The sequence below is a fragment of the Passer montanus genome, unplaced genomic scaffold, assembly GCF_014805655.1.
Source record: "Passer montanus isolate IOZ18808 unplaced genomic scaffold, ASM1480565v1 scaffold18, whole genome shotgun sequence".
NCBI lineage: Eukaryota > Metazoa > Chordata > Aves > Passeriformes > Passeridae > Passer > Passer montanus.
In genome coordinates this window covers 16548907-16564265 of record NW_024365381.1, presented here as the reverse complement: position 1 = coordinate 16564265, position 15359 = coordinate 16548907, and the positions used below count along the sequence as shown (strand labels likewise).

Genomic DNA, 15359 nt, shown 5'->3' with positions numbered 1-15359 from the left:
CCGCCGGCCGCTTTCTGCTGGCAGCTAGGTAAGAGCAGCTCGGGGCATCACCGAGAGCAGCTGATGTCTCCTGTCTTCTCATACTATTCTTGTACATCACAAGACATTGTTACTGTGATTAATGCCCTCTACATTTTCCACTGCCCTGGTGAAATTCCTCACTTTCCACCCTGCCCTATGAGACATGGTTTCTAAATATTCTCTCTGCATTTCTTCTAAATCCCTATGCCATGTCTCCATCCTTTCACATTATCTGTCTCCAAGCCAGCTAAGACCTCAAGCACTCATCAGAGCAGATGAAGGTACTCTCTTTTTCCTTAGGCACTTACTCCAATTCAGGGCATCCTTAGTGTACAAAACAATGGTGCAGCTTCTTCATGGTCTATACCATGGAATTTTGCACAGCTGCAAAAATGACAGCCTGGGATGTTACTCCCTCTTCTGCATTTGTGCACTGTTTTCCTTTCATTGGCCAAAATGCTTTGCATTTGCCTTAAATAAATTTTGTCTGGTTGAATTTGGACTGCTACTGTATCAGAGTAAGTCTGAACCCTGCCAAGTGCTTGCAGTCCGGTGTTCCTTTGTCTACCTTAATGACAACATTTGCATAGAGTAGGAGTAAGGACAGACTACTGCAGCCTGTGTTTTAAAGGTTTTTGTCAGTAACAGCCAGGTATTGCTGATTGTCTTTGGAGTGCAGCTGTGTGGTCCATTGTGCAATTGCCACAGTTTAATCTAGAGAGTATTTTCTCAATCTGTTTGAGTGTGTCATGTGAGAGTGTGTTGAAATCCTCACCATGGCCAAGGCACATCATATCCACCACTTCTCCCTTATCTGACAGGCCAGTTATCAGGTCAGGGAAGAGAACCAGATTGGCTTAACGTAATCAGGCCTTAACTGATCTGCACCAGCTATTTAATGATCTTGTTATTCTTTAGAGGGTTATGACCTAACCACTGACAAACCTGAACTGCTTAGGGGTAAGCAGACTGTAATTCTGGATTTTCTCTTCTCTGTTTTTGAAGATGGTTATGAGATTTATCCTTTGTTGCTTTTCTTTATGCTCCCATCTCAGAGAGAACTGTCAGCTTTTCAGGGACTGTAGGCAGCATTAAGCACATGAATTTGCATTGCACAAACCTTTATGGATGTAACTTCTTTATATCTGATTGTTGAACCTCTCCATCACAGTATGACCTTTCCCTCCCTGTGCTCCTGCACTCTTGTTTAAACACTTCAAACATGGTCTGTGCCCTGTCTGATCAGCACAAGTGTTTTTATGATGGCTGGAACAAAACCCATGTTAGCTGCTCCAGCCAGCTGGACTGGCTTTTGTTTTCTCTGTTGATAAGAAATAGACTGACATTCCCCATTGTTTCCTACTAACATATTTATGGAGCCTTTGCTTGTTGCCTTTTCTGTCCTGAACTAACTATCCCTCATTTCACACTGGAGCCTGTTTTTTTCTTTTCAGTTCTCCTGCTTGGTTCTTAGTCATAACCATGTTTTTACCTTGCTGACTTCAGGCCTTTAGAATATTCCTGCAGCTGCTGCAGCACTTCCCCTCTCACTTCCCTATGGCAACAGGTGGGCTGTGTGTCCCCACCCCTACCCAAGTGGGCAAACTCCAGGACTTGGTGCAGACTGCTAGCAACACTATGCTGTTGCTGCTGGTTATCGGTCTCTCTAGGCTAAAGTGTCCTTGTTTCATTTCTCCTCTCGATTTGGTGGCCAGACCAGCCTGTCTGCTCTTTCAGCTTTTACTTTCCCTTGCTTCTGAGGCTGCAAAGCACATCTCCCTCCCTTGATGTGCCTGACTTCTCCTTGGGCTTCTCAGCAAGCCATCCTGTTCATGGCAGTGTCTGATCCTGAGGTTTAGTGCAAGTCCACAGTGTCAGTTCAATAATTGGTTTGGCTGTGTGTGAAGACTGCCTTGTTCCTCAAGCTCTCTCTTCTCATGTTTCCCCTCCATCTTCCTCCTGTGACTGCTGTGCTTTCTCTTACCTCCCTTAAAATTTTGCTTGCAGCATCCCTCCCTGAGGTTGCACTACTCTTTCTTAGTCAGATAGCCCCCTCCACCTATGCCAGAGATAATCCAAGGTCCCTGGGGTGGCAGAGCACTTTGGTCCTCCCGGGGTCCATTGGGTGGCTAGCTGAACCCATCAGCTGCTCCCCACTCCCTGCTGATCAGTGGGGGTTGAGTCTGGAGTTTGTGATGAGAGGGGTTGGGCCTGCCTTGGTAGGTGAGGATTTAGGCTCTGTTTGCAGCTGAGGGTACAAACAACGGTTCTGGGGTTGTACATGGGTGTTCTGTCCTGCTCATGGCCCCACCACAAGTTGGTGTAACTCAGGCATGTACTCTGGGTGAGTACATGTAGCAGAGCAGACCTGTCATAGTAGGGCAGCTGCTGTAGGGCTCACATGCACACTCCAGCCTAACAAACTGGCCAACTGTGCCCTTTGACACAGTTTGCAGGTTAATAAAATAAGCCGTTGTTTGTGCAGCATGAAGTCCCTCTGTGTTTTGGTCCTGGAGATGATAACCGGCCTCTCAGGGACACCATCATTTGCCTGGTTGACCTTGCTGGATCAGAAAAGGGCATTTTCCAAGGCTAGAAGTGGCCTTTTCCCCAGATCTTAGGCTATTATAAGCCTTGTTAGCCAAAAGCTGCTAACCAGGGGTGTCACCAACTCCAGAGTTTGGAGGGACTCTGGTCTGGTGTACATGGGGCAGGGGTCAGTACTGTGCTGAAGGACAGTGGGGATAACACCCTCAGATACTACACATGCTCTGCAGATATCTGAGGGCATGGGAGGCTGGTGGGGTTACTGGGGACATCCTGAAGGTACTGATTGGGAGACAGGGCAGGCAGAGCCTGTGTGGGAGGGCCAGGGGGATGGCAGGAACACAAGGGGATGCCTATGGGTGTGGGCTGGGACTACTCACTGTGCCACCAGCTCAACCCAATCCTTCTCCTTGCAGATATCAACGAATGTGAGGAAGTGGGCAACCCTGAGCCCCTGTGCCGCGGTGGCACCTGCGAGAACACAGAGGGCTCCTACCGCTGCCAGTGCTTGCCAGGCTATGTGGCCCTGGCCCGGTCACACCACTGCGTGCCCCAGACAGCCCAGAACCCAGCAGCCGCGTAGCTCTAGGAGAGCAGGGGTGAGGGTGCTCCCCTGCGCGTGGCTCTGGGACCTGGGAGCACAGAGAAAGGCCTCCCACGGCTGTGGGTGCTTCGAGGCTCTTTGTTCCTTCGCCTTCGAAGTGCACAGCTTCCCCACCACCTCTCTCTATAGGTCAGGGCTGAGCTCCCAGCCTCTGCACCCCTCCTGGCCCTGCCAGCGCCTGCTCTTCCTGCAGCAGAGCCCACCCCAGCTCTCAGCACCTGTCACGTTGCCCTGTGTCGTGGAGGCTCACGGGACACCTTCCCTTGCCACACAGCCCCTGCCTGTCCCCCTCACCCTGCCAAGAAAGGGGGTTCATCTCCCTGCCACTGCTGCACTGACCTAGTGACAAGCCTTACCCACACTGTGGGTGCTGGCCCCACTTCTTGTGAAGCATCCAGCCCCCAGGCTGGAGCTTAAGATGGGGGTTCCACCCCAGCTTTCTAGAGCTGCTGCCTAACCTTGGGGCATGGGAAAGAGGCCTGAGGGGCCCCAGGGCCAGCGCTCCCTGTGGCCTTTAGCCCTATATTTTGTTCCCTATGCTGGCTGGGCAGGGGGAGGGGGAGCAGGTCCAGCTTCCTTTCTGTAAAGTTGTTGGTGGTTATTTTTTTAACTGAGTCTGCTGGAAACTTCTCTCATGTTGTTAAATAAAACATTTATTTTGGGCCCCTGTGGCTCAAGACACTGGGGCTTGTCAGAACTGTGCTTGTCTTGCCTCTGCCAAGGGCAGAGCCATCCCACTTGTAAGCCAATTCTTAGCCCTCTCAGCTGGCACAGGCCTCCTCCTGCTCCCAAACCAGAGTAGAGAGCTTTGCCAGGCCAAATCCCCAGCCCAGCACCAGTGGCAGGAGCCAACTCCAGTCCCTGCAGACAGCACTGAAGTTGTAGCTGTTCACACTCTGCCTTGTTCTCACACAAGGAAGCTGCAGTTCCCATGTGAGAAAGTACAGGTTATTGCAGTTGGTAAGGGCTCTCTGGCAGCTCTGGGAGCTGTTTTTCCAGCCCCAGACCCCTCAGTATGAAGACCTTCACCTATGCTGCAGCAAGCAAGGCTGTGTTCTATGCTACCACCTCTTCAGGGAGTCTTTGCACAATTTCAAGCCTGCATAGGACTAGCAAGGCAGGAGCACAGCCAGACATTGCCAGCTGGATACCAGCAACAGAGAGGTTTGGCTGCTTCCAGGTCACCCACACTTAGGCCAGCATACCACCTCTATTCATGCCTTCAGCTAAGAAGTAAGACCAGCTGAATCCCAGCCACTCTGGGTGCCTAGGCTACTTTGCTTTCCTCCTGATCCTCTTCACTCACAGAATACAACACAAGCATATTTTGTCTAGCCTTTATTAAAAGGAAAGTTATAAAAAGAGATTCAGGAGCTCACAGCAGCTCCAAGTTAGTAGTAGTGCAAACCATTGGTTAGAGAAAGAATCATCCCTGCAGAGACATTGAACACCATTTGGCTTTGCATCCACAAAAAGGAAGTTTTCCCAGCTGGAGTCCTGCTGGTTTGAGCAGAAGCCCAGGACATAGCAAGCTGTCAGCTCAGGGAAAGACAGACTCCTCTCCTTCCCTCTACTTCAGCTGCATGGAGAGCAAATGCAGGTCCCAGGAGCATCCCAATCACAACAGAGCAGGAGAAACACGGGAGGGTGGATGCAGCTGGCATTCTAAAAGAGGCACTGAAGGGTTATCAGGTAGCAGCTCAGCCAACAGCCAGGTTCATCACTGAGAAATTCCTTTGTGAGGACAGACAGTTCCATGTCTAACAGATAAAGTGCCTCCACAGAGCAGCTGGAGGATGATGCTCAGTCACTCCTGCAGTAGACAGCTAGGAGAGCACCCCAAGGGTGTCACCTAAACACAGGAAGAGCACTGCCAGGGGCTGATCTTGCAAGGAACACAGTGCTGGCTGCTCAGAGGCTGCAGACCTCTGAAGGAAGCAGTAAGAAATATTTATTATATAAAAGAATTTGGCCTGTGTTGTTTCTGGTTTTCCCCTCCCCAAGCCCTACTAATGCCAGACTCCTCAGCTGGTAATCTGCACTGGTATCTTCCAGCAGAACAACATCTGGTCCTGGTCGTCTACCAGCTCCCACTTCACAATCAGTTTAATCTGAAAGAGAGAGAAGTAGAGGGAAATAAGAATAATCAGGAAATCTTAAGGCAAGAGCATGAGGAGAAAAGTTATCACTTGTGTGGAACAAGGAGGTCCTGGGAGCTCTGCACAAAGAGGACAGAGCTGGGGCCTTGCCCTTGTGTTGCAGTAGGTGGGCCATGCTCATGCACAGCCTTCTGGAGCACCATCTGTGGATGGTTACGTGACACAGGAGACCTCCACACACTGCACTTGCATTCCCACTCCCTGCAAAAGTAGAGTGGAAACACCCTGCAGCATCTCTAGCTGAGCTACACTCCAGAGTCAAGCACACCCAGTCTGGGAGCATTCAGCTGCATGCAGCAGGCTCTGGTGGGAAGCACGGCACAGGAAGATACTGGAGCAGCTGAAGCTGCTTCTCAGCAGCTGGAGCTAGGCTGCTTCCTTTGCCTGGGCCTGTCCCAAAGTGGGAACTTGAAACTAGAGTCGTATACCAAAAAGAACACCAGACTGTCTGTGGAGTCTACTCTGTCTCACCAGAACAGAACAAGGCATCTTCCCTTAAAGGCAGGCGGTGAGACTACTCCAGTACAGGCAGTAGCTGAGAAGCTGACCAGCTGCCTGCATACTCACGCTGGGGTACTCGCTCTTCACAGGCAGTTTGTTCAGGTAGCTGTAGGAATGGCCCTTCTGAATGGGGCACTGGATCCCAGACTTGCATCCATCAGGCTCAGGAATAGGGAAGGGTATGTCCACGTGCAGCATCTCCCCGTACACCTTTGCTTTACTGCCCTGGCTCTCGATCTCTGCAAAACAGAGAACACACGTATACCACACGTGCCCTTCACATACCCCAGAGGCTGCAAGAACACAACTAAGGGACACTCTTCCTCCCCCCAGATCCTTCTCCAGCCGCACTTCTCCCCTCCCAGGAGCGGGCCACAGAGGGGATCACCTGCCCCTGCCCACTCCCGCTGGGGATGCGCTCCTTACTGCTGGCGAAGGTGACGTTGATGCTGTAGGATGTCCCCTTGTGGAGCAGGCAGGGCTGAGTGGGGCAGGGGCTCACGTTCACCTCCTGGATGCTGCCGTCTACGGAACCTGCAAGGAAGAGTCGGGATTACCGGGCCGTCTCCGCCGGCTGCTCTCCTCCCGCTGCCCCGCGGGCCGGAGCCACTCACCGCAGTCAACGAAGCGGAGGGGCTCGGCCAGGGCGGTGGCGGCGGCGCCGAGCGCCAGGAGCAGGGCGAGCGGGGACGGCACCATGGCGGCGGGAGCGGCCAGCTGGGGCGGGCCCCGCCCGCGGGGCCGGGCCGGAGCCGGGGGGCCCGGGGCACGGACAGCCCGCCCTGTGACCAAGGGCAAGGCTGCCCGGCGGTGGGAGCGCCGGCGTGACAGGGGAGGACAGCACAGCCCCGGAGTGGTGGTGGTGGTGTGCTGGAAGTACAGCCCTTGGACAGACAGACCGACACCGTCTCCAAAAGCGCTGCCACTGGACATCCCCATTCCCGGGCTGTGGGGACAGTCCGTGTCAAAGGCAGCAGCGGAGGACAGGCTCAGACTCAGGCAGTGCCATGGAGCGGGAGCTCTTTTGCTGCCCCTGCTGAAAGGGGATAACACATAACGCCCACGCAGCTGCTGTAGTAGACTCGTCCGTGCCTTGCTCGTACATATCCCATATCCCATACCTCCTGTTCTGCATGTTGAAAGCTGTTTGCGTAACATGAGTGCCAAGAGTTACATCTGCTGAGTACCTGGCGTGTCTGCCACCTTTCACAGAGCACACACATGTCAGTTCTGTTTCTCAGACTCATGAATTGCAGAGACTCCCTGCTTTGTGCTGTGGATGCCAAGGCAAGCCAGATGACACTTGAGAAAGCGTTTGACCCAAGCTGAAGTTTACAACTTTCCACCAATTTCATATGGTAGCAAATTGAAGCCTTTCTGGGGTCATGTTAGAACACAGTAGAGAGGCACGTGAGTGCTGATTTGGTAGGAACGTGGCAGAGCTGACACAGCGTCCCCGCTCCAGACCTCTGTCCAGTGAGGTGCCTGCCTGCTCAGCTGCAGCTGCACGGCCAAGTGACTCAGAGGGGCACCCCACGCTTTGCTCACACCCTCTGCAAAGGGTGTCGCATCAGAAAGGAGTGTGGGGCTTTTTAATAGGTTTTTTTTTTTTTTAGATTTCAAATAAGCATTCAATTTCCAGATACATGCATAGCAGGATACTTACCAAAGCCCTATTAAAAAAACCCAAACCACAACAACAAAACACCACAAAAACAAACAAACAAAAAAACCCAAACCACCCTCAAAAAACCCCTGCTGAGGCTAAGCCATGTATTTAACACTACCTAGCATACTTTATAACTGACCCAGATAAAGGCTTTTCCTTGTGCATGGAAAGCATGCCCTTCAAAAGGCTTCTCTTATCCCTATCCTTCAGGTCTTACAGCAGATAAGCACAGCTGCCTATCTGACTGCTGGTAACAGAACTGCAGTCAAGTCAGAGCAACACCATAAAGTGCTGTCACACATTCACAGGACAAGCAGTGCTTGGAATTTGCTTGGGAGCAAATTCCACAGTCCATTTAATTAGGATGCCTCCCTGTGAAACAACTCGCCACGTATCTTTGCTTTACAGATGCTTTTACACAATGCCAGTGACTATGTACATACAAGTCAACACATATTTTAAAGGCTTTGAACTCAAAATCATTGCATCTAGGATCAAAATTAACATTTCCCCTCCCCACACCCCAAACTGGAGTAGTAAAAAGCCTAATAAGTGTAAGTCTGTAAATCTACAGCCAAGGCCTTTACAGAAGAAAGAAGCAGAAACCTTCTGACCAAGGTTTTTAGCTGATATCATACATTACTATGGCGTCAGTTTTGCAATAACATTACTAAAGCTTAAATTCCCCAGGGCAGCACAAGCATCTTGGGCCAAACAGACCTTGCTTTTAGGCACATGCCCCCTGTGACATCTGATAACATAAGCCTGCAGGTTCCCTTGGAGCCAAAAATTGCTAAAGAAATATTCAAATCAACCTCAGGCTGATCTCATTATTTTGTGGATGGAGGTCCTTTTGGATTACCAACATCACAGAGAGCTTATGCTGCAGTGCAGAAACACCAGTGGAAAAGGCTAAGAAAGCTAGCAGACAAATTCTCTCCAGCAAGACTGATATTGGACTTGTTAATTTTTGTAGTTCAACCGACTCTATTACATGAGGAAAAAGCCTGAAGTTCCACTTCATCAGCTATCTACACCTGATTAATCCAAATCCCTCCAACAGCACAGCACTTGCAGCTCAGTAAACAGATGTGCTTGCAGGCAATACAGTGTCAGTGAATACAGCAGGCAGGTTCTCAAGAAAATCCACATACAGAGACTAATCAATTTAACTGTTCTTTCAGCCAGAACATGCTCCTTTTGCTACAGATCGTCAGAATTTACATTTAAATTCATCACATCCACTCTTGCATTCAACACCACGCCAGAGGTTTTATTATCACCAGTTTCTGAAGCACTGAAACAAGTTTTGTTTCCCTTCAAAATAGATACAAGATTATTTTAGCATCATATTGCAGAGGAGAAATGAGCAAAATATCTAGAAAATTCAACTCTCAGACAAATCTCTTCAGTACACTGTGCATAAAGAGAGCTAAAGGAACTCCCCAAACCAAGACACCACAAACCAGAATAAGAACAGAAAATCAAAGCACAAACTTAAAAACAGATTATGTCTACCTATCAGAAACAAGATGACCAACAAAATCAGAACCCAAGAAGGAAGAAAAACTAGACTGTATCTCCGTGAAGAAAAGCAACCAACCATCCCTGCACCACATAGCTGACTGAAGGAAAAAATGGCCAGTGATAAAGAGATGCAAGGGAATAGCTGTTCTCCTTAGTTACTCCCACCTCCCCAGCAAAAAGTTGTCTCCAGAACATGAGTCTCCCCCCAGCACAGCAGATTATTAATTATATTAACTGTGAGTGACGCTAGTTGGCCTTTTCCTCATTCTTTCAGTCTGCAGTAATCACTTCACAATGTCCCAAAGACCCTTGAAGCTGCTTGCCAAACTTCTGTCACTTAACACCTTTCTGTCACTTTAACACAGTAAAAATGAAGGCAACTCCAAAGTGAGTGTGTTTTTTGGGGCTACATCCATTCTCCAAAACGTGTTCACAGTGAATACAGCCACAACATGGAGAAATGCAGCAAGATCAATCTAATACACCCTACAGGAGTGAGAAGGAAAGCTAATGCAATATGGAAAGAAATCAGGCATGATCCCTCCATGTCTTTTCTCTGGTTTTCTTTTTATTCCCTCCTCCGAAGTTGTCAGCTTTTGGGATGCCACATTGATAATAATCGAGAAACATGCCAATATGTTTTTATTTAAACATTCAGTGTCCCAATATGCCTGATGAGGATTCATGAACAATTACAGGTGCCTGCATTAGTACCACTCCTGCTGGGACCCTGCCTGTGGTACTTTCCTGGCGTTATCCTAGCATCATTAGAGCTAACCCAAGAGTAGGCAAAATTAAACAGCTCAAAGCAGTCTTTATTTACATGCTCAGGATGGAACAAAAAGCAGAAGCCCGTGGTTACAGAAGAATCACTTTGCTTGGAGCAAGATGGTGAGAAAGCAAACTGTGACAAGGTCCTGAAGTCCTCTGACGGTAAATCACCCCATCCTGCTGGGATGACAGGTTTTCTTCCACCAGTCACTGTATGACTCTCCACAGGCCTGGCTAGGGCTGAGGAACAGGATTCCTCCCCCAGAAGCACATGAGGAACACAGAGATAAAGACTCTTAACCACAAGCGCTCCGTGATCGACCGGCCACGCCACTATCACACGGCAAGCGATCAGGAGGAGCTCCAAGCGCCGTGGGCGGGCAGCGTGCCCCGGCTGGCCGTAGGGCCTGCCTGGAGCCGGGCGAGCCCGCCGGGGCCGGGGCCGGGGCCGGGGCCGGGGCCGGGGGGGAGGCGAGGGCAGTGCGGGGGTGAGGCCGAGCACAGCCGGCAGCGCCGGGCGAGCGCTCCGGCTGGGGAAGACTGGCCCCCACCTGATAAAGGAGAGCGAAGCAGAAAAGCCGGAACCAGGGAGAATCCCTAAAACCCCCGTGTTTGCTCTTCAGCCCAACTCCCCTGCGGAGGCACCTCGATCCTTCTCAGGGTTCTGCTCAGGCTAACCTTACGGCTAATCCGGGGCAAGCACGCGCGGACTGACAGCGCTCGCTGTTTATTTTATTACTCTGCACTGCTTCATGCCTGCGAACACCGGGAAAAGCGAACAGCAGCTTCGCGCCTTTGAGCGGCTGTAACGCGCGCCCCGCAGCCGAGCACCGTCCGCGAAGGGGCAGCGGCCGGGGCCGGGGCCGGGGCCGGGGCCGAGGCCGGGGCCGGGGCAGACCCCGGTGCCGCCCCGCTGTGGGCGCGGCCGCACTTCCGCCATGGCGGCGGGGCGGGGCTGGGCTGGCATGGCGGCGCCGGCGGCGCTGCGGTGGTGGTGGATGTTGGCGCTGGGCGGCCGGACGAGGTACCGTTCCCTTGGGCACTCGGCCCCTTGGACCCTCCCTCGGGGGCACAGAACGTCCCCGCGGCGCGGCGGGGGGTGGTGGCCGCAGGGGCCGGGCCCGCCGCCCGCTCCGGCGGCGCGGACCCCTCTGAGGCGCCCCCTCTCCCTTCCTCCCGAGGCAGCCGGTGCTCCGCTTCACCGTGCCCAGGCCGAGCGCTGCCGAGGCCCCCGGCCGGCCCTGCCCGCCCGGCTGGCTCCCTGCTGCGCTGGGCGTCGTCCTTCTCCGAGCCGGGCCCGACGGAGAGCGGCCCCAGCGAAGGACAGATCTTCCTCAGCGAGAGCTGCGTGAAGGTGGGGACCCTGCGAGGGGTCTGGTGTCTCTGGGAGGGTTTGCACCCTGCCTGCCCTGCCGTCACTCCGAGGAGACGTTTGAGTGTTCGCTAGTTTGTTCAGCAGGCCTTTTAATCCTTTTATTTATTTGCAGAGGCTGCTGGAGATTGCAGAAGGATCAGAGTTTCTCAGGCTGCAGGTGGAAGGAGGTGGCTGCTCTGGCTTCCAGTACAAGTTTTCCTTGGACACAGTTATCAATCCTGATGACAGGCAAGGACAAAGGACGTTTTGGTGATCAGGTGTTACTGTTCTTGGCAAAAATGGCAGGAGGGGTATGCGTGAGGTGATAGTGTCTTGCATTGAAGGGAAGAAGCCTGTGAGCATGCTGGCATGCTAAGGTTGTGCTTCTCTGTAAGGTTTTTGGCACAGTTAGTAGTTAAATATGCTGCTTTTTTTTTTTTTTTTGCAGGGTGTTTGAACAAGGTGGTGCCCGTGTGGTTGTGGATGCGGACAGCCTGGCCTTTGTGAAAGGATCCATGGTGGATTTCAGCCAAGAGCTGATCCGAAGCTCCTTCCAGGTGGTGAGCAACCCCCAGGCAGAGAAGGGTTGCTCATGTGGGACTTCCTTCTCTGTCAAATTCTGACTCGACTTACCATGGATGGACACTGTTTGCAGACACTTTTGGCAGTCTCCTGAGGGTTTATGTTTGTTCTTTTCCCTGCTGCTCCCTCTCATCTCCCTTACCCTGTGACACAGCTGTAACACAGTACTGCAGCTGTGTATGTGTTTGCACTGAGCCTGTCTCCAAGACTTCCTGGCCTTCCCTTCAGAAACGATGAAGTAACCATGAGCATGCACACAGGAGCATCTTCAGCACCTTGTGAACCACTGGCCAGGTGGTGCTGACTGGCCTGCCCTGTCCTCATTGTGGAACTACTTAACTGTCTCTGCAAGAGAAGGCTGTATATATATGTGTGTGTGTGTTTATTGAAAGGTCTTACTAAAAAAAGTCTGTGAGGTTGATTGGTAGTGCTTGTGCATTTACATGCGGGTAGGATCTGGGTTCTTTCAGGCTAGTGTTGCTTATTCCTTATCTTCCAAACAAATGAGACGTGGCATCTTTCTCACATGTACTGCTGACTCTCCACTGCCCAGCTTACAGTGGCTTTTCCAGATAAGTTTCTTTTTTCTTGCTGAACAGGATTCTCTTGGTCCCAGGAACCTATGGCGGCTTTGCTATAAGTTCCTGGGATGATGGTTTTTACTTGTTCAGAGTAAGTGAAACCAAAAAAATGAGGTAGGAAGAATTAGTAGCTTGTGTCTTTTATATATAAAAAGAAGAAAAACCTTGTATATATATATATATATATATATATATATAAATAAAATACACAGCTCTCTACGCTCCAGTGCTATTTAAGCCTGACTTGGAATTTTAGGTCATATGGACTCTCAGGTTTCATAGTGTGGTTGCTGCCTGCTCTTGCCAGCAGGAAGGGAGGTTAAGGTGATAGAGAGAGGAGAGCAGGAGTACTGACTAAGGCTTCACAAGTCCTTTTGACTTACGGTTGTCTGGGAAGCTTTTCCATAACTTGGTCTAACATGCATGGTTTGATGAAAGACTGGAATTGCTCCACTCCTTTCTAAGACTCCCATGGAAAGGGAAGTCTAGAAGTTTCCAGAATAACATCCTTTCAATTAGTAATTTTCTACAGTTTTTTATCTGCCACTAGATGTCTTTTAAGTCAGTGATTCACCTGCTTCTGGATGAAAGGAGAGAAGGAGAAGCTATTTTTGTTCCCTCTTTTGTGTTTTATCTGATCATAACCAAATTGTTTAAGACTTTAATCTTTCACGTGAGTGTGGGAGCACTGCATGACTTTGGTCTCAAGAGAACTGCCTATGGCAATCTGTGAGCTCTTCAAGACCATGCCACAGGCATTTTTTGTTAAGCTTCCTAAAAGCCTTTAAAAACTATTTAGTAGTGCCTATGTTCAGCCCTGTTTTGTCTATTTATTTCTAGTGCTCCGAGCTGATAGCCAGCTGGTTGCAGTTGCATCAGCAGATGTTACAGGAGCTCATATATGATCTGCTCTGACTTTGTCACATGGGGATGCACATGGATAGGATGTGGAGCAGTGGCTCTTTCAGTTTAGCCCTTTCCATTTCCTGTAGCAAACAACCTCTGCCTAGTAATGTTGGTATCAGAAAGAGCTGTCACATTTTGTAAAAGGAACTAAAAGAATGTGGTTAAAAGATTTGTCTAAACCCCTTCACGGTGTTTTAATCCTACCTTTATGCTTCCAGATCTTGAAGGTGATGTTAGCCAGAATTGCCTTTGAAAAGTGTAAGACCTTAAAGCTTGTCTAGGTAGAATACGTTAGATAAACTCAATTTCTTTCAGCTGGGATAGCTAAAAGTAGGCCAGAGGAGTTGCTGTCTGAACCAGGAAGATCTATTCTTGATCCATTTCACACAGACTGACCTAGGTCAAGTCTCTTTTGAGATCTTTTATGGGAAATAAAAGTGCAGCAGTAGTGCTGGAGAGGTAGCAAGCCAGCAGATACCAAGGCTTTTCTTCCCTGGACTAAAGTCAACCTTCAGCCCCTGTAAACGTGCAGACTTCATCTTGGATTACTGTTCCTGCTGAATGTAAACGTGCTATGTCTGTCAGGCTAGCCAGGTTCCACTTGCCTGCACTTGCTCTGTACCCATGCAGTAGATGGAGCAAGTGGTGTCCCGGAGGGGTGCTGCCCCTTGCAGAGGGTCTGCCCCTCGCTGCAAGGGGCTGTGCAGAGCACAAGGCTTTGGTGCCCACCAGTGTCATTGCAGTGTTGCTGTGCAGCTCGCATGTGTGCTGTGCTCTGCCCGCGGTTCTGGCAGTACTGCTCTGACTGCACTAGGTGGACCCCTTTCTCCTTGGGACTCCCTGCCCTGGACATACACGGGCATTCTGGGCTGAGGTTGGATTTGCTCCGTGCAGGACCTAAGCAAGAGCAAAAGTTTTGCAGCTGTCTGTTTTGGAGGCAGGCTGGTATTGCTGCAGCGTAGTTTTTAGATCAGAGAAACTGCTAGGAGCTGGAAAGATTCCAGCCCATACACTGTGTTGCTCTTGGCTTCCTAGACCTGGAAGGTGTAACTTATTGTAACTTACTGGCAAAAGCTACTGGCTTTCCAGTTCCCATTAGGGAATGGGTGCAAAGGGCTATCTGTCTCCTCCAGAATTGTCCTGGCTCTTTAGAAGTCTGTCAGTACATCAGAACTTCTGTCAATGTTAGGAAGTCAGCAGAGGGGCTCTTATTGGCAGAGTGGTACAAAGGTGATCTTGTATTTTTGGCTGTGTAGGCTGAAAAGCTAGGTCTTGGTTCCTACTGAAAAAGCCTAACCTGTCAAGTTTTGTGCACTGAATAGGTGACAAAGATGGCACCACACTGTAGCCTGTGGGGCAAGACTTGTGGTGCCAAGAGGAGAACACGGAAGATTAGAAAGGGAATTTGATGCTGCCTAGACCATGAGGGGCTGCCAAGGCGTGTCTGCAGGAGGTCTGCAGTGTGGGAATAGTTGAGAGCCCTTGTACTGAGCCACTGAGAAGAAGCTGAAGGAGCTGGAGGTGCTGCCTTCACTTCATGTCAAATGAGAAACTGCAGTGGAAAATCTTTCTCTGCTCCCACATAAAAAGAAGGAGGATTCTCTCAGTTCACCCACCTGACAAGGAATGAATGATCAAGAAAGATATTTATGGAAACCTTAAGATGAAACTTCAAGGGAAAAGGGCACAATCATCAGTGTCACTGACAAGAAGGTAGAAGAAGATAGAATAAAAATTCTCCCATTGGTGAGAGCTTCTGGGAGCTCTGTAGAGACTTGTTGGTAGATGACCAGATGACATCCTCAGCCTGTGACTGGCTCTGCTCTTCAGATTCACTATCTATCTATCTATCTATCTATCTATCTATCTATCTATCTATCATAACTGAAGGTCCCACTTCAAGGCCCCAAGCCAGGCAGTGGTAGGGAAATAGGAGCTCTTCATTATCCCTGGGTTTTGTGGTTTAGGGATATGCACAAGTGGTTTGCTTGTGTTGGTGGGCCTGTGTGGTATCATTTACTACAAAAAGCATTTTGAGGTGAGTAGCTACAATAGGACCAACGACCAACCTAAGGCCAATGTTAGGGGAATAGCAGTCCGTCTCACCCACAAATTTTCATCTGCAAAATTTCACTGT

The 15359-nt window shown here is 50.2% G+C and overlaps 3 protein-coding genes across 6 annotated transcripts in view; 2 read left to right on the top strand and 1 right to left on the bottom strand.

Annotated features, from left to right (window-relative positions):
- Nucleotides 1-3858, top strand: part of LTBP2 (latent transforming growth factor beta binding protein 2) — a 71459-nt gene extending 67601 nt beyond the window's left edge. For all 4 annotated transcript variants that reach the window (XM_039705366.1, XM_039705365.1, XM_039705367.1 and 1 more), the window contains one exon: nt 2985-3858. In XM_039705366.1, the coding sequence (XP_039561300.1) occupies nt 2985-3151 (167 nt within the window). In that variant the 3' untranslated portion in view covers nt 3152-3858. The remainder of the gene's footprint in view (nt 1-2984) is intronic.
- Nucleotides 3859-4495: 637 nt separating this feature from the next.
- Nucleotides 4496-6786, bottom strand: NPC2 (NPC intracellular cholesterol transporter 2). The gene is made up of 4 exons (XM_039705084.1): nt 6447-6786; nt 6259-6366; nt 5899-6071; nt 4496-5283 (listed from the first exon to the last, which is right to left on the bottom strand). Exons 1-4 carry the CDS (start codon nt 6769-6771, stop codon nt 5197-5199), a joined length of 693 nt encoding a protein of 230 aa, XP_039561018.1. The 5' UTR covers nt 6772-6786; the 3' UTR covers nt 4496-5196.
- A 3269-nt stretch (nt 6787-10055) lies between these two features.
- ISCA2 (iron-sulfur cluster assembly 2) lies at nt 10056-12156 on the top strand. Its single transcript, XM_039705379.1, has 5 exons — nt 10056-10263; nt 10649-10823; nt 10985-11153; nt 11287-11402; nt 11602-12156. Exons 1-5 carry the CDS (start codon nt 10071-10073, stop codon nt 11774-11776), a joined length of 828 nt encoding a protein of 275 aa, XP_039561313.1. The 5' UTR covers nt 10056-10070; the 3' UTR covers nt 11777-12156.
- Nucleotides 12157-15359: the final 3203 nt, after the last annotated feature.

Coding starts and splice junctions, on each gene's coding strand:
- NPC2 (XM_039705084.1), bottom strand. CDS start 6,771: ATGGGGATGTCCAGTGGCAGCGCTTTTGGAGACGGTGTCGGTCTGTCT. Junction 6,367..6,446: donor CCTCCGCTTCGTTGACTGCG/GTGAGTGGCTCC, acceptor TCTTCCTTGCAG/GTTCCGTAGACGGCAGCATC. Junction 6,072..6,258: donor CAACGTCACCTTCGCCAGCA/GTAAGGAGCGCA, acceptor TCTGTTTTGCAG/AGATCGAGAGCCAGGGCAGT.
- ISCA2 (XM_039705379.1), top strand. CDS start 10,071: ATGAGGAACACAGAGATAAAGACTCTTAACCACAAGCGCTCCGTGATC. Junction 11,154..11,286: donor TCAGCGAGAGCTGCGTGAAG/GTGGGGACCCTG, acceptor ATTTATTTGCAG/AGGCTGCTGGAGATTGCAGA. Junction 11,403..11,601: donor GTTATCAATCCTGATGACAG/GCAAGGACAAAG, acceptor TTTTTTTTGCAG/GGTGTTTGAACAAGGTGGTG.